Below are 27,120 nucleotides of genomic sequence, written 5' to 3' on the forward strand. Positions count from 1 at the left end.
CTTAATACATTAAGGTAGTGTAATACACTGGGGGGGCACAAGACACACAGATTTTAATTGAACTTCAGAAACTCACTAGTGCACTAGAGAGCAGAGTTGAAGTCCCCGATTGAATAAGCTCGAGTCATGGAGCAGCAGAACAACCACAGCAAGATCCTGCAGCATTCCCTAACTGTGAAAAAGACACTAATTTTAACCTTTCTGAACGTGTAGATCCCGTGTAGGTTTTCCGATAGAGGTGTGGTTTCTCGGTAAACTCAAGCCTTACCGCAAACTGGCCTTTCCAGCCGCCCCACACAAACCCCTCAGGACTGGCTATTTCATGGTCCCCTCAGCCGCTGCCCAGGACGCCGGGGCGGCTGCCAAGGCTGGCCCCTAGAGAAGGGGTAGGACGGCGGGGAGCCTCCAGCCCCACCGGGGTGGGGCCTCAGGGGACCCGACCCTCCCCTCGGGCCCGCCCGCACCTTTCCCCGGCTGGGACGGCGGCCGCTTCCGCACCGACCCCGCGCCGTGGTTCCCCGCCCTGCCCCCGCCGTCGTCGAGTCACTCAGCCCCGCTCCCGGCGCCGCTCCTCCCAGCAGGGCGGAGGCCTGCGCGCCCCGTCCGCCCCTCAGCGCCGGCGGGAAGGACCTGCTCGCTCCCTGCCAGCCCCGTCCCGCGAGGCCGCGGTCTCCGCCCATTCGAGAGCGGCTCGCCGCCATCAGGTTCATCTGGGCGCCGGCGCCGAGGAGGTTGCGAAGGCCGAGGTGCCGCGGAGGGGGACGGGACGGGACGGGACGGGACGGGCCGGGCCCGGGGCGGCCCAGGACTCCCCGGCTGTGCGGAGGGGAGCGGGGACGGCGGGCAGCGCTTAGGGCCTGGAGCGGGGCGGCGGGAGGGAGCTGCCGGCCTGCGGTAGGCGCGGGGCTGCGGTCTCCTCATAGAGGGCTGCGGCAGCGGTGAGGGTGCCGGTCCTCGCCTCCCTCCCCCGGCGGACGGGCTCTGGTTCGGGAGGGGAAGTCGGTGCAGAGGGATGTCTGCGCCGCGGTGAAGTTACTTAGAAATATTTCCCTTTAAAACCCCGCGGCCCAACGCCAGGCAGCCCGGGCCCCGCGGGGGCTGCCGGACCCGCCTGAGCCGCTCCTTCCTGCGCAGGCCCGCCGGGACGATGACTTTCCAGTGGACGGCAGTTGCCGCCTTTCTGTACGGCGAAATCGCAGTCATTCTGGTGCTCTGCCTGCCGTTCATTTCTCCGCTGAGGTAGGACTTCAGTGTGCTGGGCAACCCGGGCTCGGCCTTCCCGCCCGTTTGGGTTTATTTCACATTTTTGTTCTTAGAAACACGGAGTTCTGCCGCATCTTAAACTAGCGGCGGAACTAAGCTGGAGGAATGCTGTTCGGGACTGGAGCGTCAGGAGTTTCAAGAATCGTAAGCCTCTTTTGAAGAGCTTTATGTTTGCTTGGCACACACTGCTGATCCGTCCAGGCAGCAGTCAGGGTTCCCGGGACGAGCCCCGTTGCAGGTGGGATGTCGCCTCCCGGCCTTCTCTCCTTTTCAGGAGTTGTTTGTCAAGTTTGTGAGGAGCAGCTTTACAGCAGTTTGCACTAGGCATTGTGGGTGCCGAACGGATAAGAGACAGCTGATATTCAAAGCTAACCCCGTACAGCATGTGTAAGGGCTGTAAGAAACTTGTCATCGTTTGTTTTCTTTTAAAAAAAAAAAAGTGGACTTCAATTTGATGTGAAAGTTTCAGGACGACTGTGATAAAGGCCTCTCTAAACTTATATATAGATTAACAAAATAGTACTACTTCTAGAACACAACACAAACATTAAGAAAAATAACTCATTCTTGTAAAGTAAATGCCCTTAGTAAGGGAAAGAAACAAAACGTGGTAATTACTCTTATTATATGCAGAGGCTTACAGCATTATCCTAAGATCGTTTTCTCTAAGTAGCTCTTCAGATTTGGTAATGTTATTTTTATTTCTTTATAGGAAATAAAGATAGCTTCTCTACAGGAGGCTGTCTCAGTGTTGTGTAAAAACTGCTGCATGTTTGATTTCTGCATCTTTAGATATATATAGGATGAAGAATACAGCTTTTACTTTAATACCTTAAGGAACAAAACCTAAAACAAAACTCTGCTGTGTGGACAGTCTGAATTTAACTATTTAAACCTGTGGGAGAGTCTTGAGAATGGTTGGATCCTTCACGGCCAATATCGATGATTAGTCATGTCTTCTCAACTTCAGAAGTTGAAACGGTTCTAAAATCTAATTTAACGTCTGATTTTTTACAAGCTGGCCGTTGAGGAGTTCAGCATTTCAACATAGACTATTGAGGTTTTGTATTCTCTGTTGTTTTCTAATCAAAAGCGCAATTCTATGTAAGAAGGGAGAAGTATTATGGGAGTTGTAATCAGATTATTAATGGCTTATGTGAGGAAACTAGCTGCAAGAATTTCTGCAAGCTGATGACACATGCATGGTACATTGGGAGTATCGAGATAGATTTCACTTATGACATAAATAGGGCTTGAATCCAGTCTTTGTGGTTGAAAAGCAATTCATAACCTGTAGTGTCACCAAAATTTATCCAAACATTAAACACAGTGCTTTTAATTATATACAAAAGATAGATTTTTTTCCTCGGTTTGTAGCATTCAGCTATTCCTTTGAACACTGGTTTCTGAAAGAATGAAATAGCTTTATCCTTTATCTGACGTGGTCAATTATCTCGTTAACAAAACTGTCACAGGAATCTTGTGGGTTAAAGATTAGGTCTAGCTGTTGTGACAGTACTGGAGGGCAGCAGTTCTGCCTTGCACATTTTGGTGGCCTGGGAGCTGGTTCTGTCAGAAAGGTGAAGCATGTGTGATTAAAGGCAGATGTGAAACTGCTGTTCTCTAAAGTTCTGATGTACTTCCTTGCCAGTCTCCAGTCAGATTATTTGCCTCTTTTGTGCTTGCACATTTTTTGTATAATGAACTCCTTTTTAAATTTGTTAACAAGCTTTTAAGGTCCTGGGGAATAAGTAAATTGACAATGTAAAAATGCAAATACACAAAAAGACAGATCTCTACTGCCAAGTGTGGTACGTCTATAGTGGTGGCCATTTTTATAATTTGGAAGGATTATATTTATGTGACTCCTGTCACCAAAAGGAAATGCAGCATTAATAAATGTGAATGTCGATACTTGTTGGGGAAAAATAAGCTTGAAAATATAACATAGGAAGACTTTCCAGTAGAGATCTTATTTTTAGCCTGAATGTTACTTGGCAGTATAGTTGGTCTAAGAATCACAGTTGGTCTAAGAATCCTCAGATAATCACTTCTTAAGTGGATATTAATATGAAACTTGGAGAAGCGCATGTTTGAAGAGTTAGCAAGTTGGCTTCTTTTGAGTTGTAGCTTGGTTTAATTAAGCTTTTTGGTTGATACAAACAATGGCTGTCTGCTATAAAGAACTCAGATTATACTAAAAGATTTAAATAAGGTTTGTGTACATACAATGCTAAAATATTTAAATCCTTGCTGGTGCAGAACCAGAAGGAACCATTGGAGATGATGGTACAGTCTGATTTAAATTAGGTTGGAAACTACTTTGTTAAAGGGCAAATTTTATCAGTCTCTGGAAAATGTAAATACTTCCAACAAAACTTGGAAATTTTACCTAATATAATCAGATGGTGACTAGCATGCCTGTGTTACATCCCTAATGGCATAACTAGATATTCCTTCATTTTTGCAGTAGCACTGATTCTAACCTGCAGCAAAGGATAAGTGGCTGCTCTTGTGGGTTTCAGTTAATTAGAGCATGTCAGATGTTCTTCTTTTGTACTGCAAGTGTGAATTCTTGCAGAGCCCTCCATGCAGTAATATTGAATAGGCAATTGATTTTTTTAAACAAAAAAAAAAATGGTCTTCACCACCATTTGGCCTCCGAATTTGCTTCCTTAGCTCTTGAAAGAGATTTTAACACTAGACAAAATATAGACATGAGACGTGTCCTTTTGTTGTCATTTGCAAGTTAGAATGTAATAACAATCCTTGTACTTTATAATTACACAGACTCATCAACGTAAAAGCTAAGCCTTCTGAAAAAGGATGGTAGAGACAATTCGTGGAGGGTTTTTATTTTACTCAGCAACAAGTAGTATAAGTGGGTAGAAATAAAAAGTGGTGGAATGGGTTATACATGTTAAAGGAGAAGCTGCTGCCCGAGCATTCACACACCATCCAAGGAGTTGCACACACGCCACCCAAGCATCTTTAACTGCTCAGACCAGGGTCCCTTTGCAGCAGGCGACTCTGGTGAACCAATGGGTGCCCCTTTCAATTCCTCACATACACACACGCACTTACTCTCGGGTACACTTCCTCTTTCTTCAGGCTCGGCCCTAGGTTTCCTGCAGCAGAGTCTCAGGCATCAGATTTTATAAAAATAAATAATTTAACTGAAAGGTATAGCAGCAGGGTCAGCCCAGGCTGGGTGCCTCCAGCGAGGGACGTCGAACAAAGAAACCCCTGAGCAATTACACCCTTGTGATCTATATGTTCTCTTCATGCGTCTTTTAGTCCAATGGTGATGTTTGGTCTGGGGTCTTCTAACACCTTATTGGATTCTTTGTCTATGTCCAGGCAGGCAGGCCGTTGACTGCTGTTATCTTGTTGATTTGCTGTCTCTGCCGACAGTTGTAGCCTCTTTATCTTCTGGTTTACACTTCTTTTCTGCCTGCGCTCGCTGGCAGAACATGGGAAACTAAAAAGTCCCAGACTTAGGGAGAAACACTACCAAAACATCAGTGTGTTATCCACATTTTCCTCATACTAAAAGATTAAACACAGCAGTGCACCAGCTGCTAGGAAAATTACGAAGAAAATTAATTCTATTGCGGCCTAAAGGCTTCAGCAAGTCTAGTTACACATGCCAAGTAAAGCTAGGCAACCAGTATAAATCACATCATATTATAATCCTAAGTAATTTATTCTAATTAAAACTTACCTATTTAAGATAAACAACTAATATCTCTCAACATACGGTCTTTACCCCATCCCTGAGTTTATTGTAGTCAGGACCGAACACAGATTAATGCTAACCAAAGCAAAAGCTAAAATAAAACACATCTGGAGAGTACCTGCTATCATGCAAGAAGTTTTCAAGTTGAAGTAACTGTCTTTGCCTGTATTGACAAGAAACAAAAAAGAGACAAGCAATTTGGATTATTGGGAAAGTTACGTGTACCTAAATTATATGGCAATTAAAGCAGCTGTTTAGAGACCTTACATAAGTCTCATATCAATAACAAGGCTCTCTTCTATGAGATTATTATGCTTTTCTTGTAGTGTTTAATTATTTCTGAATAACACAATGCTATTTTACAGATGGCAGAAGATTTTTATGATTCCTCTATGGAGCAAAATGGCAGTTTTTTGGAACAAGATGTTCCTTACAATAATAGTTTTACTGATCGTCTTGTTTCTTGGTAAGTGTTAGTTTTTTAACAAAGGGGGGTAAAACATGGTATATGGATTTCATGGCAGTAGATTAATTGAAAGGGTTCAAGACTAATGTAAATCAGCTAATTTAATAAGAAGTTCTAGAATAGAATGGAAGAGGAGAAGGATTCCCATGTTGGGAATCCAAATGTAATAGTAATATAATAGTGAATGAGGAGGAAAAGTGGAGCTTGGTCTAGCCTGCTGCTTGGTTTCACTTTCCCACACAAGTAAATGAACTTGAAATGGTTGATACCAGAATTTGTCTGAGCTGCTGAGTATGCAGTAGATGGCACTCTTTCTCTTGGTTGCTGTTGAAATAGAAGACCAGAAGAGTATGTCAAAGCACTGGGCTATTTGAATACTTTTGCTCAGCACAGATACATAACAGCTGTTTGCTACACTTGTTATGAGTAGATCCTGAGGCCTATCAAGTAGGAGTAAAGCTTTTGTGAAACTGGAGCTTGAATGACGACGCCTGACTGATTTCATTTAATGTCTGTCCTGACTGCTTTGTGTGGTAAGCATCTCCTCTACTTCAGTGGTGGAGACGCTTCTCCAGTGTTTCAGTGATAGAAATAGTTCTTCTCCGTGGATCAATTGTAGAGAAGTGTTTCCAGTGCCTTACAATGAAAACACTATTTAATTCCAAACTACTCTAAATACAAAGAAAAATGCTTGGTTTTATTGTCTGCTGAGAGAAACATAGAGATGCACTGCATATATAACAGACTAGACTGCGATACTAAATTTCTGATATTAAAAAAAGTACTGAAAATGCAAATAAACATTTATTTTTTTTTTATTTTAGATGGTCTGTAGTATTATCCTTAGAAGCAGATCCTTCAGTAAATGGCTTAAGATTGAGAAATGATGGGGTTTATTTACTTTTCTTGAACTTCTATTGAAAACTTAGGGCAAAGTTTGCTTTTGAGTTGGTGATAGTCATTTATTTTGCAGAAGGATAGATTTGGGCTAAAGTAAAGCAGTGGTGAGATACTTGTGCCACAGCATAAGATGATATGTTACTGCAGGACTAGAATCTTCCCATACCTTGGGGAAGTCTTCCTTGCATTGTTTGAAGTTTCAGTTGAAATGTTTTCTTTTTTTTTTTTTTCCTTTCTAAATAACTTCTGAACATAAAAGAGAGACTCGTTAAGTGATGTTACTCTCATGTGCTTTTCTGCAGAGTGATTTTGTCTGCTTAGAAATGCAGTAGCAATTTAATAACACACAGCCAAAATACTCTGCAAGAACTGATGATGTGTTATGGAATGTGTATTTTTGTTGATGTGTTGGAGGAGATTTTGGGTGCTCTATTGGCCTTAAAATATGTATGATGACCTTAAGTGTACAGATTGTAATATGAACTCTTAACTGGGTTAGCTTTTGGTTTTATGTAGATGCAAGTCCTAGTTAATTATTTTGTCCTTTGAAAAGTGTTGGCAGTGTATTGGCCCTTCTGCAGAACTATCAGGAGTATGTGACGGATGAAAGGAAGCTGAAAGGTGTATGAAAGGCAGATGAAAGAAAGCTGAGGTGTAGCTTACCCATTCTGTTTACGTTCAACACTGTGTTACTACAGTATTCCTGTTTTGATGGGTGTTATAGAAATAATTTTCCCCCTCTGATTCAAGCATAAAGTAGATGATTCTGTCATTACTAAAATACATGCTTATCTAACAAATTCCAGATGAAACAAATACATCAAAAGGCATCTCTTCTTTTTCCTTTCTCTTTCTGTTTTCTCACTGTTTGTCCACTGGCTAGATTTTAATTCAGTTGTCAGCAGTGACATTTTGACACAGTCTGTGGGGTCTCTGGTATTTGTAGAATGTGTTGCCTGATCCCTGGTGCCTGGGTGCAAGTGTTGGAAATGGCTGTTCAAGCATGTTTGGGGCAATGGCTTAGTATATCTCTGGAAATACATTGTATCGCTTCACTGATTTATCAAGACCTATCTTTAAAATGTACGGATGATGTAAGTGGTGTCACTATTTGTCCTGTGCCTGCTTACTGAGCAGGAAGTCCAAATACATATTTCTAGTACTATGTCTGGTTTATACGTGCATATCTGCAGATGTGAATAAGAACAAACTGTTTTTGTTTGCAGATGCTGTTAGAGAAGTTAGGAAGTACTCGTCCGTTCATGTGAATGAAAAGGCTGCAAATGTCAATACCAATGCCTTTGATCATATACAGATGAAACTCTTCCGATCGCAAAGAAACCTCTATCTCTCAGGTTTTTCCTTATTTCTTTGGCTGTAAGTATAACATTTTTCTAATTTCTATATAGTACGTTTCTTACAGGAACTACCACACAAAGTAATGCAACTATAAAAAATGATCAGAAGGCTGATTTCAAGAGGCTAAAGAATTAAGTGTGAGCAGATTGCCTATGAGGCAAGTAAGATCAGCGAAAATAATATCTTACAAATGTTTGAAGATTGGAAGGATACGTGAGCCACACATGGAAAGAAACATTTTGAATGCTTGAGAAAACATGCCTTTTGCAGAAGTTTCTTCAGGGAATACTCATTTCCTTTCTTAAATTTATGCCTGATGTTTTGTTTGTTTTGAACACGGACAACTGGAATGAAGAAACCTCAAAAACTAAATTACTGTTAACGTAATCTTAATATGTTGCAAAAAAAGATATTGTTGCATCCTGATGTGTTAAGAAGCACAGCTTGAGTCTGACTTGAACCGCTCCTTCTAAAGCTCAAAGTTAGGAACTGTAGGATAATGTTCTGGCTTCCGAGGAAAGTTTCAGGTGTTATTTCAGATCAAGCACTTTGTGGCAACTGGCCTACTATGATATTATGATCTTAAGTGTGGCATCCCTTTCAGGATGTTTAAATACAGCTAATAAAACAGGGTAAGGGAAAGGACAGTCTGTACTGCCCAGCAGTAGCAGCCGAGGCTACCTGTGAATCTTCAAAGTAGCCACAACAACCTGCAGATCTCACTTGGGCAAGGAGGACTTGAACTAATAGGACACAGATAATGTGAATGAATGGAAACAGGCCTGTTGGTCAGATGATTTCCCATTTGTACATTTTTATGGTGACACTGGGCATAGAATGCTGGCCCTCTTCTGACTTCCTTCAGTGAGCAGTTTGACATTGCCTAGATACGCAAGAGGAACACAGAACAAGGAAATGCATGGAATCACAAAGCCTTCTGACAAGCTTCTTCCCCTTCGCATGATGTATCGCCATTTTAGCTGATCATTGAGGAGCATTGTACATAAAGAACTGTCAAGGGAAAATTTATACAAAACTTGAGAAGGTAAACTTTGGAAAAAACAAAAGTGGCTGTAACCTTGCACAATAGTGATAGGAATGCATCATGTTCTTTGTCTTCCTTCAGAAAGGTTAAGTAATACACACAAATATGTTTGCGATCTCTGCTTCAGGAGAGGAATAGCTGGATTGTGTCCATCACTAGAGTTGGAAGCTGGTCCCCCAGGATCCTACTCCCACTCAGCTTTCAAGGAAGAAAGCTTGTCAGGTGGCCCTAATAGATTTTAATGTGGATAAAAGCTCTGCTCTTGAAGAGTTTGCTTAAGGCCTCTTTTTGCGCTGCTGGCCTTTCACCAAGATTTAAAAGAAATAAATGCTCCTACATTAGTGGCTAGATCAAAGGACTTTTCTTGGTAGAGCTATTTTGCTTATCCATTAAACAAGGCATAATGTCTCCCAGAGAAGGAGAAAAAAGCGTTCCTTGGGTTGCAATATCCTACACTGCTGCTACCATCATCCAAACAAGTTAAGGTATGAATGGGTACTTGGATGCCCCTGGTTCACTCTTTAGGTTATTTTAGCACATCAGCCAATAGGAGAATTCCAGAAGTGTGATAGATGGAGATTGCCAAGATGGAGGAGACTGGAAGCTTGTCACTTCTGGCAGGACAACAAAAACTCTTCTCCGTCTGTGGTTCAGCAATATCAGACCACTAGGTACAGGTGAGGAAAATGACCTCCTATCAGTGGAGGTATCGGGGCCAGCTGAGCCTTCATCCACTAACTGCACAGAAAAGAGGAGGGTCATAAGTTACCAGAGACTGTCCCCTAGGTAGGACAGAGGCACCCATCTGCTAATCTGACTTGATGTCTTGGGAGATGCGGAGAGCCTGCTACCCTGTGCTGACCAGAGGGATGAGAAGGGCTGAAAACAAAAGGAAAGCTAAAGAAAATGTGGGCCCGCTGCTCAGTGGAGCAGGGGACCAAATGACAAAGGATACGGAAAAGAATGAGATATTGAGTTTCTCATTACCAACCTTAAATTACATTCTTTCTTGTGAGGTCTCCTGTTTGTCCTCCCAATTCTCTGAGCCTTCTAGGAGGGTCGGTGAGGAATGTAACACTACCCACAGAAGCAGAAGATGCAGCTAGGGAGTACTTAAACAGATTGGGCATATACAAGTCCATGGCATCCTAGGGTGGGATGCATCCTTGCATGCAGAGGGAGTTGGCCAATGTCATTGCAAGGCCATGCTCTGTCATCTTTGAAAGATCATGGTGATCAGGGGAGGATCCTGGTAAAAAGGCAAACATTGCATCTGTCTTCAAGAAGGACAAAAAGCAGGATGTAGGGAACTAGAGACTAATCAGCCTCACCTCAGTCCCTGGAAAGGCTATGGAGCAAATCTTACTCAAAGCCATTTCCAGGGATATGAAGGATACGATGACTTGGAACAGCCATCACAGATTTACTGAGGGGAGATCATGCCTGATCATCTCTGTTGTGTTCTGCACTGAGATGACTGGCTGTGTGCATAAAGAGCAGAACAGTGGATGTTGCGTGCCTTTAGCAAGGCCTTTGATGTAGTCGCTTGTGTTATCATGATAGCCTAACTGTAGAGGAATATACGGGCTGGAGAAGTGGAGAAGGAAGTGGGTGGAGAATTCCCTGGGCCTTTGGGCTCAAAGGATGGTAGTTAGTAATGCAAATTCCATCTGATGCCCCTCAGGGATTGGTACTGGGCTCAATACTGTTTAATGTCCTTATTAACAATTTGGATGATAGGAGTGAATGTGCTCTCAGCCAGTTTGCAGACAGTAGCAAATCGGAGTGATATCTTGGAGGGCAGCACAGCTATTCAGAGAGGGCTAGACAGGTTGGAGAAACGTGCTGCCAGAAATCTCGTGAAGTTCAACAAAGGCAAATGCAAAGTCTGTCATCTTACAGGGTAACCATGTCCGGCATCCAGGCTGGGGACAGTCTGACTGACTGGCTAGAAAGCAATTTTGCAGAAAAGGACCTGGGGATCCTGGTAGGCAGGCAATCATGTATTGAGCTGTTAACAGCAAGGGTGTAGTCAGCAGATCAAGAGAAGTCGTTATTCTCCTCTATCTGGCACATGTAGTACTGCAGCTGCAGAACAGCTTCCAGTTTTGACTCCTGAAATACTGGAGTACTGCAGTGAGGTACGGAGAAAGCTGGGGGCTGAAACATATGACCTGTGAGGAAAAGATGAGGGAGCTTGGCTTCAGCTAGAAAAAGAGACACTGAAGGGGCCATTCTGTTGCTTTCGACAGCTATCTAGTGGTAGGATGTAGAGAAGATGGAGCCAGCTCTTTACAGTGGATCCACACAGGAGTGACACGAGGCAACAGGCCAGGAACCTGGGAAATTCTGACTTGTGGTAAAAAAGTACTTTTTCTACTATCAAGAGCAGTGAAACACTGGAACAAGGACCCTGAAGGATGGTGGAATCTCCATCATGGGAGATGGTGGGAACTCAACTGGACAAGCCTCTGAGCAGTCTGCTCAACCTGTCCCTGCTTTGGGCAGGAGCTTAGACAAGATGACCTCTGGAAGCCCCTTTCAACCTACGTGATTCTATGATTCAGTTTTGTAATGATGTTTTACTGACTCCTGTTGTTGCATCTATAAATTAATAAGCAATAGTAAAACATGCCAACCCCTGGAAAAGTAGTGACATGGGGACCTTCACTTTTTTAAAATCCAGAAAAGTAAGAAAATGCGCTTCTGGTGAAAAAGCAGGGGGGAGGTCTTACCTTGAAAGCCAAAAGGTCTATTAATACGCTTTCAGTTATGAAGAAGCCAATTAGTTGGATTTTCAAGTTTCTTTTGAAGAGCAGCTGCATAGTTATATTACAGGAATTAATTTAATTCAGTGTTGCTTTGGCCTTTCCTTGATTCAGCAACATACTGCCTTGAAAGACTGCAAGATGAATAATGAAAGTAGTGATGCAAAGAGGCAGTTGCTAGGTCAAATCAAGGGAGGTATTTGCAAAGCTTGGATTTGAGGTGCCATATGAGTGCTGACATTCTTGCGTGTTCTGATTTATATAGTATTGACAGAGTACTTTGAAGATTAATATGCTCACATTGCTATTTTTATTCTTGTAAGGCATTCTGTAAAGTTTTGTTGGATTGGGTTTTTTTTTTTGTGTTGTACTCATTACCATAACATGTTGCTTGGGTCTTGTGTCCAGAGTTCCATCCTGTTTAAAACACGAGGTTGTGTAAGCGTATTTCAGCCTTGAAGCACACAAGTCTCTGACCCCCTAATGGCTGTGGGGTTTTGGGAGGAGGGAGGTTCTTCATCAGGTAAAGAAATCAAATTTTTGATGGGTGAAAATCTTTACAGTTTCTTATTTTGCTATTATTTGTCATCCATGAGCCTGGATGTTTCCCTTCAGGTGCTTAAACAATCCTCATGTGGCTTTGTTTTTACATCTAATGCAGAGGGAGAGAGAAAAGGGGTTGTTTTGTTTGTTGTGTATTTGTTTGTTTGTTTTTTAATTTGTGCTGTAAGTTACCATGCTGTTCACTGTGTTTCTTCACCAGTGTATTGAGACGTACTGTTACCCTTCTTACTCAGTTGGCAAAAGGGATGACATCTCACGCATGTCTGGAAACGCAAGTAAATGATGCTACTGAAGCAGCCAGAAAATACATGGCCGAGAATGAAAGGCTGCAGGAGGTATCTTTGAACTTTTTTAGTTATTTTCTTATACAGCAAGTAGTTAGTACAAAATGCTCTGGGGATGGTTTGGTACTGAATAACATTCGTTCTTTTTTTTTTTTCTTCTGGTGGAAAAAGGAAGAACAATGTTCTTACAATATGTAATTCGGAATACTGAATACAAATTTCAGTACCTTTTTATTAACAAAGGAAACTAAAGTAATCCAAATAAATAAAGTCCTGTCTTTCCAGTACAAATTTAATCAAAGTAGTAATATATTCTTATAATATCTCTTTGAATTTAATCATGGCAAAGTAGAGGGAGACACTAATTTTATTCTCTTTATCCTAAACAGTTGGCTGTTTAGGTTGGGGCTATAGCATTTCAGTACAGAAAAGCCTACAACATAGCTGTTCTCATGCTGGCTGTTTCTTCTAAATAGGATTTGCTCCAGTCCTGAAATGTCTTTTCTAACTTGTAAAATTGATCTCTTGTATTTATTGTATTTTACATTCTTGCATCTATTTTTCTGGTGAGTCGGCCAATTTCCTGTTACCTTCCTTTCTCAGTAAGGCACTGCCATAGTATTAATGAGGATATTGCCAAAAATTTCTTACTTAAAAGAATGACCAGTGAACCAAAGATGTTATAAGAATGGAGAAAAATTAAGCTATCATTTGTCTGTTGTAGTTCAACATACAGTTGTATGCAGGAAGGGATACACTATCAGCAAAGATAAATGAAAGATAAATGAAGATAAACGTATAAAATATTTTCTTGTAATTGATTAGTTTGACTTCTGTTGGAAGTCATGTATACACTGGACCAAACTGTTGGAAGAGACTGAACCATAAGCTAGAGTGCCGATATCCAGGGTATGGCAACTTTTACAGCATTCTTCAGTCTGGCACATTGTCAAAACAAAATTCACTGCAGGTGTGCACAGGTTTCCTTCCAGTTTGTCTGGGGCTGTGCCTATGGTTACCAGCACTGTAATTTTTTTTTTTTATAATAAATCTTCAGACAAAGAGAACAGACTCTGGACAAAAAGTACTAGAAGGGATGCAAAAAAATCCAGTTGTTTGAGAGGCCTTGTAAAGCAAGGATCACTAAAGTGTGGGTTAGGTATTTCTCAAGTATGAAATGACTCCAAAAGTTTAGGGTTTGGTATTTTGTCAAAGTGATCCAGACTCCCTCCCTCAGCCATGGAATTTCTCTCTTTACTGCATACTGGTACTTTTTTTTCTTCTTTTTTTTTTTCCTCGCTGTCCTGTTGGGATTTGGCCAAAAGTCCTCTTTTTGTTCTGCTTTCACATTCTCTTAGCAACGCGTTCTCTTAGCTGCTTGTAAGTGATAGCCAGAAACTAGAAACTCTATTGCTGTCTGTTTCTATTTGAGTGTTTGATTGCATGGTTTGCAAAAAAAAAAAAGTGGTAGCCACAGGTACAGCCAGCATGCTGTGGCTGGATCTCCATTGTGCTGGAGACGCAAAGTGTTCAGAATTGGTTTATTTTATCTTTATAGATACTAGGACTTACCTTCCTCTGTGGCTTGGCCCTTGCATTTGTGTTCATTTACAAGCATGCTTCATTCCACCGTATGAGAGAGGCAAGAGCAATTGTTTATAGGGCACTGGCTGTGAGTATAAATACTGTAAGCTTACTCTAGCGTGCTAGATATGCACTTTCTCCTGATCAGAAGTTCCATGGAGCACGGGACTTTAGATAAAAATTTACAGAAATAACTATTTATGAGTGGAGCACGAAGTAAAGGAGGTGATCTGTGACCAATTTAATGACAAATTGACTACAGTTTTGTTACCACCAGTCAAATGTAATCTCTGCTCTTTGGTTAAATTGCTTCTGGAAAATTTTCTTCAGTTCTTTTCTTTGAATCGTTTACCAATCTTTATAAACAGTTCTTTTTGTTCTTCCTAAAGTAATCTATTCCCTCTGCGCCAGCCTGTGCCCAGTAAGCGCTGTTATCACCAGCTCACCTAAGCGTTCATCTTGGTTGTTCTACTTTTCTTTTTTACATTAAGCATTTACCACTTCTTTTGACATTTTCATAACAGATGATGCTTGGTTGGATAATAGAGGCTATATGAGCAAAGGGTCTAATTATGGGGTCTAATCCTTAACGTATTATACTTTAAGTCATCAATAGCAGTTGCCTTAATGATAAGAGCGTGCATAAATATAGTAGTGCCAACATTTTCAGAGTTCTGTGTCTAGTACTTACAGGACTCTTCCTGAATCCTTTCCTAGTTTTTTATTGAATTTCAGTGGAAATTTAGTCCAGGTATTGAGGTATTCTGAAGATTGAAGAAGTAGCTGCAAACCTACAGGGAGAGATTTGTGATCTATTACATGATTTAAATCAGAATAAATTATTAGAACAAGTTGCACATAAACATGGCAGTGTTCTGTCCCAGTGTATGTCTTCTGAAAAAAGCCATTTATAACCTAAACAGAAGTTGTGGGCTTCGTGCACAGGTACAAAGTAGTCCTACACAGGAGATAATGCCATACTATTACTATCAACTTAAAACATTGAGCATTTTTTTGTTTTCTTTTTCTTTTTTTTTGTCCCTAGAATGACTTGAGTATCTGCCTGGGTTATGTTGGCACTTGATAAAACCTGTCACTTTTCAAGATCAAAGCTCCCATTCTCTGGTTGTTTGTCATTAATGTCAGACTAATGAAAAAAAATTAATTGTAGCGACTGTGGTTTTTAATAGGCCTTGAGTGGAAAAGAAAGCAGTAAAAAGAAAGAGTCAGCAGAAGCAACTGATGAGAAGTTGAAGAAGGAAGTTGAACACTTGAAAGCAGAGCTACAGAAGACCTCAGATGGTAAGTATTGGTTAGGAGTTCTTTGCAATTAAGAAAAAGATTATTTCAACACTGGATGTCAAAAACTGATTCTAGGTATAGCATTAACTACATCAGTTTATGGAACGCTTGGCTTGGGGTGTCTTTGCATTTGACTAGGAACCGGAAAAACATGCTATTGCCAGCCCCATATTTCGGTAAATGTTTTCATTATGAAAATCTGCATGGTGTAATTTGAACACATTAGTTAAATTGTAATTATTAACAAATTGAACTGATCTATTTAAGTAGTGTTGACTTGCCTTCATCAATGACATGACCAGGATATGGAATCAATTGCAGGTTGCTTATAGGCATCAGGTTGATCTTTCATGTCATACATATTGGCCACTCTCCCTGTATAAAATGGGGAAGTATGTGGTTGAGGTTTTTTCTGTAAAGTAGGGTTTCGGTCAGATAGCAGGCAAGTCCTTGACTTGTATTCTAAATTTATATATCTCCTGCAGCAGAGGTGTTAGCTTTTTTTAAATCTTTTTCTTTTGTCTACAAGGAAACATGCCTTGCAATTTGTAACATAATACTTATGTTAGCAGCTTCCGTGTTTAAGGTTTAGGCTGTCAAAACTGCTTTCTTGGCAACCCAAATTGAGATAGAAGCAGATTTTACCTGTTTGGTTCTGTCTTACTGGCATCTGTCAAGCTGTGTGATGCTTACAAACACCTCATCTGAAATTAGTGTTTTTAAGATAACACTGCCTGTGACCTTGTAAGCATCAGGTGTTCAGACAGTAACAAAATACAGATTTTCATGGTACCAGGTAACTTGTTGTCATCAAAACATAGCCTTGCTTTCATATTGCATGGCACTGCTACAAAGCTGTAAGAATAACAACAAATATTTCATTACTTATTTTTCATTGTCCACTGGGAAGATGAACAGGAACTGTAGAACAGCTGTTTTCAGCTGGGCTTGAAGCAATAAGAATCTTTAAATAGAATGTCTCATTAGTTCACATTCTCAGGCAGGTTTGGTTGTGAGTTTTCCCTCTCCTGCTGTTTTCTTAAAGAAAGGGGGGAAAACTGCCTTTGAAGTGACAGGATCAATAAATGTAAATGTTTTATTTAAACTAACTGATGGTATGTAACACTAATATAATGTAAGCTTTTCAGTGAGGAATGCTAGAGAAAGCTAAGGAATAAATAGCTTTACCACATGCTGCTTCAGCTGCATTCTCCCTGTGGGCTGTTGTCCATCCAAAAGATGTTTAAATTAAGGCATGCTTGAGTCTTTTGTTAGGGGCAAAGTGGGGGAGAGGGTCTTTTTAAGGAATGAATAGGAAAATATTTACAACCCTTCCCCTGATGCCATCCCCCTCACTGACAAAAAAGAAAATGCTATGGTTACATTAATCACCATCATCAGCTAGATGATGTTAAGGTATGTGACTGTCTTATTTTTTGTAAGTTTTCTTTACGTTATTTTGAGCAAACGATAGCCAGAAAGCTTAAAATACTTGACAGTAGTCACATCTGTAGACACAGCTTTCTATGGAGTCTCTAGACTTAATGTGAATCGAATTTACTGTTTTCTTTTGAAACTTCTGCTACTGAGCAGATGAATGTTGAATTTCATGCTTGCCAAGTGTGACCAATGCATTACACAGTATCAAAGTTGAGATGGAAAAGCTTGTTTTACCTTTTTTTAACAATTTGTTTCATGCCACAGAGCTCACATGACTAAAATAACCTTTCCTTTGTGTCCACGAAGTCTAATCCATGAAACTTTTGGGATATTTTGTTGGGGAAGAAAGGGGTGAAGCGTGTGGGGGGGTGTCACCTAGTAATGAAACAAGGCAAAACTAGTATAAAAAGGAAAACTTTTACTGGTTTAGTTTTTCAGGATTTTCTGTTTGTTTGTTTTTTGGCTATAGTATCAGTAAGAGTTATAAATTTGGATTTTGTTGGGATTTGGGGTTTTTTTGCTGCTTGGATGAAAAAACAAGTATAATCTTTTTCACAGAGCAGTTTCAAATATCCATTGCTCTGGTCTAGTACATTTGTTAAGCTACTTAAGAATAGTGATAGGGCGATATATTACTTTATAGTAGGCCACATATTGAAAGGTGGGTTACCTCAATAGAGTGGCACCCAGGAGGAGTCCTCAATGTAAGTCTGCTTCATGTTTGAATCATGTGGTTTAGTGTCAGATTGGTGCTGTGTCTTCAGGGCAGATCCAAATTTTCTGTGAGGTTTTAATCCAGTATTTACAACTTCTGGCAGAGAAAATGCTGTATGTCTCCTCTTTCTGAAATCCTGACTGAAATTATAGCGTAGACAGTGATTATTGCAGGCGCATCTCTAATTCTTCAGCTTTCTACCTTTTACAGGAAGTGCAGTCTGCTTTTTTTTTTTTTTTGTCCACTTAACCATAAGTGAAATCGTAAGTTAAGAAGACATTTTGCCACCTACTGTGCTCTGAGCAGATGGGGAGGAAGAATGAAAATACAAGACAAAGACTGAGTAGTGAAATTACTAAAATCTGAGGAAAGGTTGGAAATGCATGACAAAGATTTCAGCCAATTTTGTTGTCTTTTCAGACTTGACTTTCCTATCCCCCTGGATGCCCTTTTTTGTTTTATTGTGGGGGTGAGGCAAAGGGGGCTAGTTCTTCACTACTTTATTGCAGACCCACATACTGGGGGTTTTATAGGCACCCAGCAGCGGGGCTAGCACTTCTCGGAGCCTAAATCCATTTTTAGCATACCTGGACATGTTATTACATGACTGTTTAGAAACCTTCCAAGATGGCATTTTATTGATACACTTGTATATTATGAAAAATGTCTCACTGGTACCTAGGAATAACTATACGTACTCCTAGGAGCACCCAGTGCAGATGTGAGAATGTTTTTCCTGCTACACATTAGACATATTTCTAACACAATGTTGATTCAGTTAAGTAAAGGTTCTCTGTATGGCTGCTGGTCTCAGACCTATAGGAATTTTCTGGGGAAAGAAGAGATGCTGTGATATTTTTTCATTGTGATAGTTTTGAACATCATCCATAAAGCTACAACAAAAGAAACTATCTGCAACTGCACATGAGGTCATAGTCTGAGAGGAGTTTCATAAGTAGTTGTCCTTACAGCAGTCCTTAGGTTGGGGGCAGGAATGGGACTTTCGGTGCATTAACTTTTCTTTCTCGCTCACAGATCCCACTCTGTGGAAATGCTGATATGTGAGATGTCCATTGTTACTATGGGACCCTTTGGGCAGGAGGGAGACTTCTGCAATGCTGTACTATTTCACCTCCTGTCTCAGGTCATTTTTTTGGTGACACTGTCCTAGTGTATGGTAAAGGCTACAGCTTCATTTAGACAGTAGAAACTTATACGTGACAACTACTATTGATCCAGTCTTGCAGCAGAACACACTGGTAGCAGACTCCTGTCCAGTATGTTGACCCCCTCACTCTTCTAACAATATTTATGGCAGATGACAGGCACCTAAAGCTTCTACCTGCATCTGGTGTAGCATAACAGCCGTTGCAGTCCCTAGCACCTGTGTGCAGTTACTGAGCTGTGACCTTACTGCATCTTTGAGCTGAGTCTGTAGCGACACATTGAGACAAAATCCAAAGACCGTTTCTTTGTCGCTGCCATTAGGATTTCACTTTGTGAAGTGTGTACTGACTCCCCGAAGTCATTTAGGTGCTGTTGAACTTTAGTTCAACTTTTTCTGAAAATGCTTTGTATTTATATATTGTTGTCATAGGCATACGGTGGGGCAGGAGGAAATTCTGATGAAATTTCCATGCATCCTTTAATGAGGTTTGTTTTGTGTACAGAAGGTGTCACAGGAGTGCTTTATGTTTCACGGTTGCATAGTGTTGTAGGAGGCAGGAGTAAGAGAGCAACAATTCACATGGAGGGCTGGTTTTGAAATAGCTTTTAATTGTTGACTATTCTAGAAAGTATGCATGTACGGATGTACAACTCTCACGTAAATGCTAAGATTATTAGGTGCTAGAAAGGTATAAAAACCCTAGACATTGGGAATACATTTCATAGAACTGTTGCTACTGGTGAGAGTTCAGCTCAGCCTTTGTGTTGCCAGGCAGACTAGTGCCATGTATGAAAACTATATTTATGTTGAGCTCCACTGAAGCACTCCAGTTTTAAAAACAAATGAATAAATGAAAAAAATCTCCCAAACCCCCAGACTGTCAGCTGGGAATAGGAGATGCAAGTTATGTCATGTTATCCCTAGCTGAGGGAGGTTTAGAAACAAAGTCCATTTTACCTAACCTTAATTTTTAACTGTGACATCGTAATTTTGGTGGGAGCCATTGCAGTGTTACATGCCACAAAAGCTGATGTTCATATTTGTTGATTCAAAGGGATGTGCTGCATACAGATGGCATAGCTTTGTTATACAAAGGCATTTATGCCATCTGAAGATGCTGTAACATCCCGTTGGTAACAAAATTGCATTTGAGGTTGTGAAAGGTACTTGGAACAATTTTGTGTGTAATTTTTTGGCCTGCCTTCTCTTTTTAAACTTCATCTGACCATCACATCTTAAGGAGAGAATTCAGAATTAGTATGGAAATACTTGACTGGAGTTGCGTTCCCAGCTTTACAGCGTGTTTGTTGGCAAATCTCTTGTCCCATCAGTGCCTAAATTCTTAAACGTGAATAGCTCTTTCTCAACTTGAAGACTCTTAAAAGAGAGGGATCTTTCTTAGTCTTAAACTAGTCCAAATCATTTGGGTTTATGCTTGTATTGTGAGCAATGCTAATTTAAGTTCCAGATCGTTTCCTTAGTAGCAAGCACTGTAAGTCAAGCGATTTAGTCAGACCAGAACTAGTAGTTGCGCAGGGAAATGCCTAAAGAATCATTGGTTGCTTTTGTTGCTGTTCGCTTTTGTTTTACTGTTCCGTTCTCCACCCTTGTTGAAATGGGAAGATAATAGAAATGCTACAGCTACTGGGCTGTGGTAACCTCTTCAGAGCAATTTTATTCCTCATCCTGCCTCAACTTCAGAGAAATCTGAAGTAAACTGTTTGTCCTGGAACAGGATGCAGAGAATGTGGTAAGGGAAGGACAAGTTCTCTACTTCTCCCAGACTGCACATTACATTAGTTTATAGACCTCCACTCGCACATTAAGTGTAAAGGGATAAAATTTTCCACAGTTGTCTTCTGTTGATATGCTGCCCTAAGAATATTTTGTTGATTTTTCTTTGAAGGGAAGGGGAAGGAATGAAAAAGAGTGGCCCACCTCTCTCACTACGGAGGCTGGATTCCAGTTTTGGGACTTACTGACTACTCCTCTCATTAGTTGTATTAGTGTAGAAGGAGCATTCTCACCTCCTGCCCGCTCACACATTTACTTGGTAGGAACAATCAGCTGTTGGATTTTGCTTGCTGCCAGTCCAGCTGTTCTGTCTCCTGTGAGGCAACGTAACAGGCCAGATGGAAGCCAGAAATAATAACTGACTGTATTGTGCACACAAAGGATTTTCTGTTTTCTGCTGGATCAGTGTTCATATGATATGATCCATATGACAAACAATATACCTGTACAATCAACTTGGCTGCACTGCAGTGTTCATGCAGTGGCAAAATAGTTGAGCAGTGATGTATGGACAATCTCCATTCCTTGACAAGAAGACATCCAGAGAAATTGGCACACTGGGGAATTCACGTTGTCAAAGATGTGACACTTCTTTTTATTGTGTGGCCCCAACAGGAACGAGTCTGGGTTTGGTTGGGTTTTTTTTCGTCCACCGCCAACACAGGTGGAAAGGACAATCTGTTCTTTGCTTTGCTTTTTCTTCTTCTAGGGTTAGGTGAGGTATTCCTGTCATACATCTGTTTTGGTCAAAACATTGGAACAGTGCAGCGGTTTGTTTGCTTTCTTGGTTTGCAGATACTTTTAGATATTTTGTTCGTGTTTTAAAGATGCGTTAGTTTTTAGTTGCAACTAAAGTAGCATGCTGCTGCTTGTAAACAGCTAAATAGTATTAGATCAATAACTGAGTTTCAACTTCTTCACAAATGAGGTATTGTTAATTTTTACTATAACTATGTACAAGAATGCTTAAACAAAGGCAAAACTTAACTTTCTAAGTAGCAGATTCTTGAAGAGGTGAAATGGCATGTGCATATGTTTTTTGTCTACAACTTAAAATTCAGAAGCTTATCAAATTGTCACAAGTTTATTTTAGAGTGATTTCCAAGTTTTGCTGTTGAATGTTTTAAACAGTAGCAAGATGAGGGAGTAAATGCAATGAGGTGTGACTTGTCAGATGTGTGGAAATCCTGGTTATTCCAAATACCAAAACCTTTAGAAAATGTTTTTTGTGTTGATGCTGTCAAGAATGCATTAAAGGATGAAGGATATCTGTGAAAGAGTATGGAAATGGAAGGAAGGATATAAAGAGAAGGGGTGCATTTTTGACCATGTTGGAATCAACAGATATGAGTCTAACTAACTTCAGTAGACCAAAATTTCAGGCTAGGTAAAAGTCCTATTACTGGCAAAACCACTGGCAGAATTTTAAAACAGGAATGATTTTGAATCTATACATGCAAATTATATACATTCAAGTCTCTGAAGAAGGGAAGGCTCCAGGGAGACTTTGTAGCGGCCTTCCAGTACCTGAAGGGGGCCTGTAAGAAAGCTGGGGAGGGGCTGTTTGCAAGGGCATGTAGTGATAGGACGAGGGGCAATGGTTTTAAACTAGAGCAGGGTAGGTTTAGATGAGACATGAGGAAGAAGTTCCTTGCAATGAGGGTGGTGAGACACTGGCACAGGTTGCCCAGAGAGGTGGTGGAGGCCCCATCCCTGGAAGTGTTCAAGGCCAGGCTTGATGGAGCTCTGATCAATCTGATCTAGTTGAAGATGTCCCTGCTTACTGCAGGGGGGTTGGACTAGATGACCTTTAAAGGTCCCTTCCAACCCAACACATTCTATGATTCTACAATTAATCAATTAAAAATAGCAAAAATGCTGGGGGAGGGAGTATTTCTTTTTGCACGTAGGAGAGTGGTCAAAACTGTTGTGTCCTAATGTTTCAGGAACTAGCTCCCAAAGTGATCCATGGTGCAGACCAGAGTGCTTGTAGCTAGGTGCTTAGCAAAAAACACACCTAGCTCCTCATCTTCTGAGAACAGGCTTTTACAGAGGTGTGGCAATTCTTGAATGTTTTGGAGGTCTCTGGGAAAGAACAGTCTCTCTTGGGAAGCTCACAGTCAAAGGATGGATCCACATTTTCTGAACAAGGAAGATTGCAAATGTTTCTTTTTTTTATTTGTACCATCAAGATTTGTTTGGGTTTTTTTAAACATGGCTATGTGAGACAGCCTTATAGGTCATTAATGACGTTTTTTGTTTGAGCATGAGTAAATCAAGTTTTAGGGTGTGCCTGTGCTGCTACAGCAGACAAATATAAAGATACAGAGATACCTATAGCAGAGTGATATAAAAATGTCTAAATGACCTTCCTTGAATGCTTATGTAACAGCTTAGCAGCAATGGCTTTATGAAACTTTATGCTAATTTACCCCACACTGTAACTTAGTCCCTATGGAGTCCTGGGCTGTTTTGTACTGCAGCATAGACAGGCTTTCAGTTTCTTGCTGTTGAGACTGTGAGTAGAGTAATAATTACTTGTTCTCATGTTAAAAACCGGTTCACAGTTGTCTATCCTACCACCACCATTTCTGCCTTCTCATCCATAAAGTGATGCTTCTAATACATGAACTCACGTGTGGTAAAATACGTAACAGGCTGAAAAGGGAAGGTCTATGCTCCTATAATAATGTATTAGCGCGCTCTCTTTTTTTTTTTTTTTTTTTTTTATAGTCGGCCTCAGTTGCTTTTCTAAAATCTTGCCCAGTATTTGAGTTCCTGCTTTGTTTTAAGAGGGCTGGCAGTTTGGGTTAGGGGGTTGTGGAGTTTTGTTTTTCTAGAACTGTCTTCTGCAGTGACAGAACACTGTAGCCATCACTAACTCGTCACCTCTGTCAACAGTTTATTGGTCTTGCCCTTACCTTTCGTGCAGCCCCTTCCTGTTCCTTGTGCTGCTCTTCCTGAGCACAAGTCATTCTCGTTCTCCTCCCTGTACTGCACATCTCTTCCTGTGGCCATCTGTGATGCTCTGTTTTAAATTTAAGCTTTTTCAGAGGAAGGACTGTGTAGTGCAGTGGAGCCCTAATATGTAACAAGGGCTCTAAGGAACTGCAGGAATACAAATAATAATTAAAACAACTAATTCTGATATTTTACAGCTCTCAACAAGGCAAACAATGAAGTAACCGCAGTTAAAAAGCAGTCTGAAGGCCTTAAAAGAGAATATGATCATCTAATGAAAGAATATGAATGGCTGCAGGTAAGTGGTTCTGGATTGCTATATGAGCATGATGTTCTGAAATTGCACCAGCAAAATTCTGCTTGTTGGGTATTTTTTATGCCAGAGAATTCACTAAAATCTGTAGTATAGCGTAAAGTTACAATGGACAGCACTCCTTAAACTTCACCAAATTGTAGAATTTTGCTTTTCAAGGACAGGACAGCAAAGCTATTAGTGTTTTCTTCTTTGCAGTTCAAGTGACAAAGCTCAGGTCATCGTTAGACCCAATTTGGCTGTCACTTGGGAAATAAGATTCAGATAGTTTTGCATGTGATGATCAAACTGAAATCTGGTAAGAAAATGGTAGGAGTAGAGTAGTGTGTGTGTAGTATATACATCATTTATACAAGTAATTTTATTTTGTTTGCTCTTTAAACATGATTTTGTAATACTGGATTATAAATGGTGTGATACTGTTGATAAGCAAGAACAAAAAACCACCCAAAACACAAGCCAACAAACAGCGTAGGCTAAAAAGAGGCTACTCTAAGAATTCAAACTGAAGTACAAAATAAAATAAAAAAAAAAAACACAGCAAGCAAAAGCTGAATTAGCAATTTGATTTGGTTTGCATATGCACATGGCTATAATACCCAATACATAATTATTTCTGGTAGAATTGGGAGCCCTGCTGGTTCTTTAAGTTGTCTGACAGGTGTTTGTATGTTCCATGCCTAACATCTGCGTCAGAATGCAACCAAAATTCAATAAAAATGAAAGCCTGTTTACAAGTAATGGTCTTGGGAGAAAATAAACGGTTGATGTTAAAATTATAGTGACCTGCTTTTCAAGAAGAGCTGTTTGTTGGTCCTGTGTTAATAAGATTTTAAAAAGGCAAATTTGAGCTGGGTATAATCTCTTTCCTGTAGTCTGTGAAGCCGCTTACTGATTCCCAGCCTCACCCTATACTGTTATAGAGATTGCTCAACTGATACCTGTGTTCAGATTAAGACCACCGTGCATGTCCTGTCTTTGTTGTGCTTCCCTGTGCAATGAGCCGTAGTAGTCCTGCTGCATTTCTAGCAGTCTTGTGGTCTAGAACACACATCCTTACAGTCTTCTGTGTTTACCTCTGAATGGAAAGAACAGAAGGTACTGAGCGCACAGTAGATGCATCTCCTAAGGATAAATCACTTGATAGCAGAAAATGTTTTCTGCTGAGTTTTCTGCACGGTTCAGCTGTAACATGAACAGGGAGCAGAACTAGGATCAGATTCTGGAGCGAGTCCAGAGGAGGGCATTGAAGCTGGTGAGGGGTCTGGAGAATAAGTCTTAATGAGGAGCGGCTGAGGGAGCTGCGGGTGTTCAGCCTGGAGAAAATGAGGCTGAGGGGAGACCTTATTGCTCCCTACAACTACATGAAAGGAGGTTGTAGAGAGGTGGGGGTAGGTGTCTTCTCCCAAGTAATAAGTGATAGGACAAGAGGAAAGGGTCTGAAGTTGCCCCAGAAGAGGTTTAGATTAGATATTAGGAAAAATTTATTCACCAAAAGGATTATCAAGCATTGGAACAGGCAGACCAGGGAAGTGGTAGAATCGTCATCACTGGAGGTATTTAAAAGACGGGTAGACGTAGTGCCTAGCAATATGGTTTAGTGATGGTTTTTGTTAGGTTGGTGGTTGAACTTGATGATCTGAAAGGTCCCTTCCAACCTAGTCAATTCTATGATTCTACAACACGTTATGTAGGGTATTATTGATGGGACTACAGCTTTGAATGGTGTATAGTGAACAAATCAGGTATGACTGCAAGGGGCCAAAACATGGCATCTGGAGTCAACAATTGCTGATCTTGCCAAACATAAACAATTATTTTTAATCTATCTCTTTTCAGGCCAGTTTAAATGAAGCAGAAGACAAGAAAGAGCTGTAGATGCATTGAAGACGGATGGCATCGCTACAGGTGCTTCAATGTGAAAAGCCTTATGCTGTTTAGGCTCCTGATGTGTATCTGAAACAAAACTTGATTTTTTTCTGAAAAGCACATGCACTGCAGGTCACTGTTCAGATTCCTCTAGTATATCTTGGTTGCCAAAATATTCTATGTTGCAAATAAAATATTAAGTGGCTTGCCTGATTTACCATGGAGTTTGTCACTGCTCTTGTGAGGAGAAACTCAAAAATCTTTAAATTCCATATGGAACAACTTGACTGTTCTCCAAGCTTTTGCCTTCCAGAATGGTAACAGATCATGCATCATTTGCTTGTAGCATTTGAATGAAGTTGTCTGTCACGCTATATCATAAAAACACAGTTACCTAAACCTCCTTTGCAACACCTCTTTGGAGTCTTCAAAAATTCAGTTACCAGTGGGTTGAAGAAGGCTGAAAGCTTTTCATCAGCCGTTCCACTTCAGTGGAAAATTGAATGACAATCAAAGGAAAATAAAGAAAGAATGAAAACTGTATTTCTAAGTCTATTTCACTAGGCTGTGACTTTCACTTAGCTACATGGATGAATGTATTTCAACAAATAATATTTTGCATGCCTCTGGTTTATTTCTCTTTAATATATTGGGTTATTTCAGTTTTCATAACCAAAGTTTTGGGTGGTTTGGTACTAACATTCTGTATTATTACACTGTTTACATCAGTTTACTCTCTATGTGCCACCTAATCTTTCTTGCCTTGCTAAGTAAAAATTCTTTTTAAATGTAGATAGTTGGGTTTGTTTTGTTTTGTTTTCATGGATACGATACCTCGAATAAATGTGCACTGTTTTGCATAAGCCCTTTTTGGCATTCAGAAAGCTGTTTTGAGTTTCTTTTTTGTTAGTTGGTTCCAGTTTATATTTGAAAGTTGGATATGTTTGTTATATTAAAGGGATTCTTTAAGTTCATGAGTTTCTGGGTTTATTCTTGTAAATCTCTCCCAATATACTATCTCATCAAAGTTAATAGGTATATACCCAAAGAACAAAATACACTTCTAACTTAGTGATATTTAACTTTTCCTGGAAATACAGCCTTCTTCGTAGGGGTAGTTTTGATTATTCTGGAAACAGGATTTGTTTAGCTTAGAATTTAAACGTAGCATATTAAATAAGAATGCGTATGTTTTTTAAAAATACTTCATCCTTGATGAAGTAGTACAGAATGTGTTCTTAGAGATTCTGTGACACTGGAGATTTGTTTATTCACATCCAAACTTCCAGGAAAAGCTATAGATTTTAATACCCACATACACACAGGTTTTGGTGATGTAGTTGAATGCATTTTTATTTTTTTTCCCTCCCAGCTCCCCTTAAGAAAGATGTAAAATTATGGCAGAATGTTATCTCCAATCTGATAGAAAAACTATGGTTGGAAGCCTTAAAGGTATAACAGTAAGTGCTGTTTTTAATAACAGAACTAAAAACTCACCTGTTTTTCTGATTTTAAGACCCAGAACAAAAGCAAATATTACTTACTATTTACTGTTGTTACCTACTCATTAAACTTCAAGCATTTCT

The 27,120-nt window shown here is 40.3% G+C and overlaps 1 protein-coding gene across 3 annotated transcripts; it reads left to right on the forward strand.

Moving 5' to 3' along the window:
• Window positions 1-354: 354 nt before the first annotated feature.
• On the forward strand, window positions 355-26,508 carry BCAP29 (B cell receptor associated protein 29). Of its 3 annotated transcripts, none has more exons than XM_074580996.1 (8): window positions 355-746; window positions 1,135-1,239; window positions 5,368-5,468; window positions 7,595-7,745; window positions 12,304-12,439; window positions 15,163-15,274; window positions 23,550-23,650; window positions 25,505-26,508. In XM_074580996.1, exons 2-8 carry the CDS (start codon window positions 1,148-1,150, stop codon window positions 25,541-25,543), a joined length of 732 nt encoding a protein of 243 aa, XP_074437097.1. In that variant the 5' UTR covers window positions 355-746; window positions 1,135-1,147; the 3' UTR covers window positions 25,544-26,508. The 3 variants fall into 3 exon arrangements, with proteins under 3 accessions (XP_074437097.1, XP_074437183.1, XP_074437273.1); XM_074581082.1 differs by having other exon boundaries at window positions 371-746; window positions 1,078-1,239; XM_074581172.1 differs by having other exon boundaries at window positions 479-704.
• Window positions 26,509-27,120: the final 612 nt, after the last annotated feature.

The sequence above is a fragment of the Larus michahellis genome, chromosome 1 (genome assembly GCF_964199755.1).
Source record: "Larus michahellis chromosome 1, bLarMic1.1, whole genome shotgun sequence".
Taxonomy (NCBI): domain Eukaryota; kingdom Metazoa; phylum Chordata; class Aves; order Charadriiformes; family Laridae; genus Larus; species Larus michahellis.

Coding starts and splice junctions, on each gene's coding strand:
- BCAP29 (XM_074580996.1), top strand. CDS start 1,148: ATGACTTTCCAGTGGACGGCAGTTGCCGCCTTTCTGTACGGCGAAATC. Junction 5,469..7,594: donor ACTGATCGTCTTGTTTCTTG/GTAAGTGTTAGT, acceptor TTTTGTTTGCAG/ATGCTGTTAGAGAAGTTAGG. Junction 23,651..25,504: donor AAGAATATGAATGGCTGCAG/GTAAGTGGTTCT, acceptor ATCTCTTTTCAG/GCCAGTTTAAATGAAGCAGA.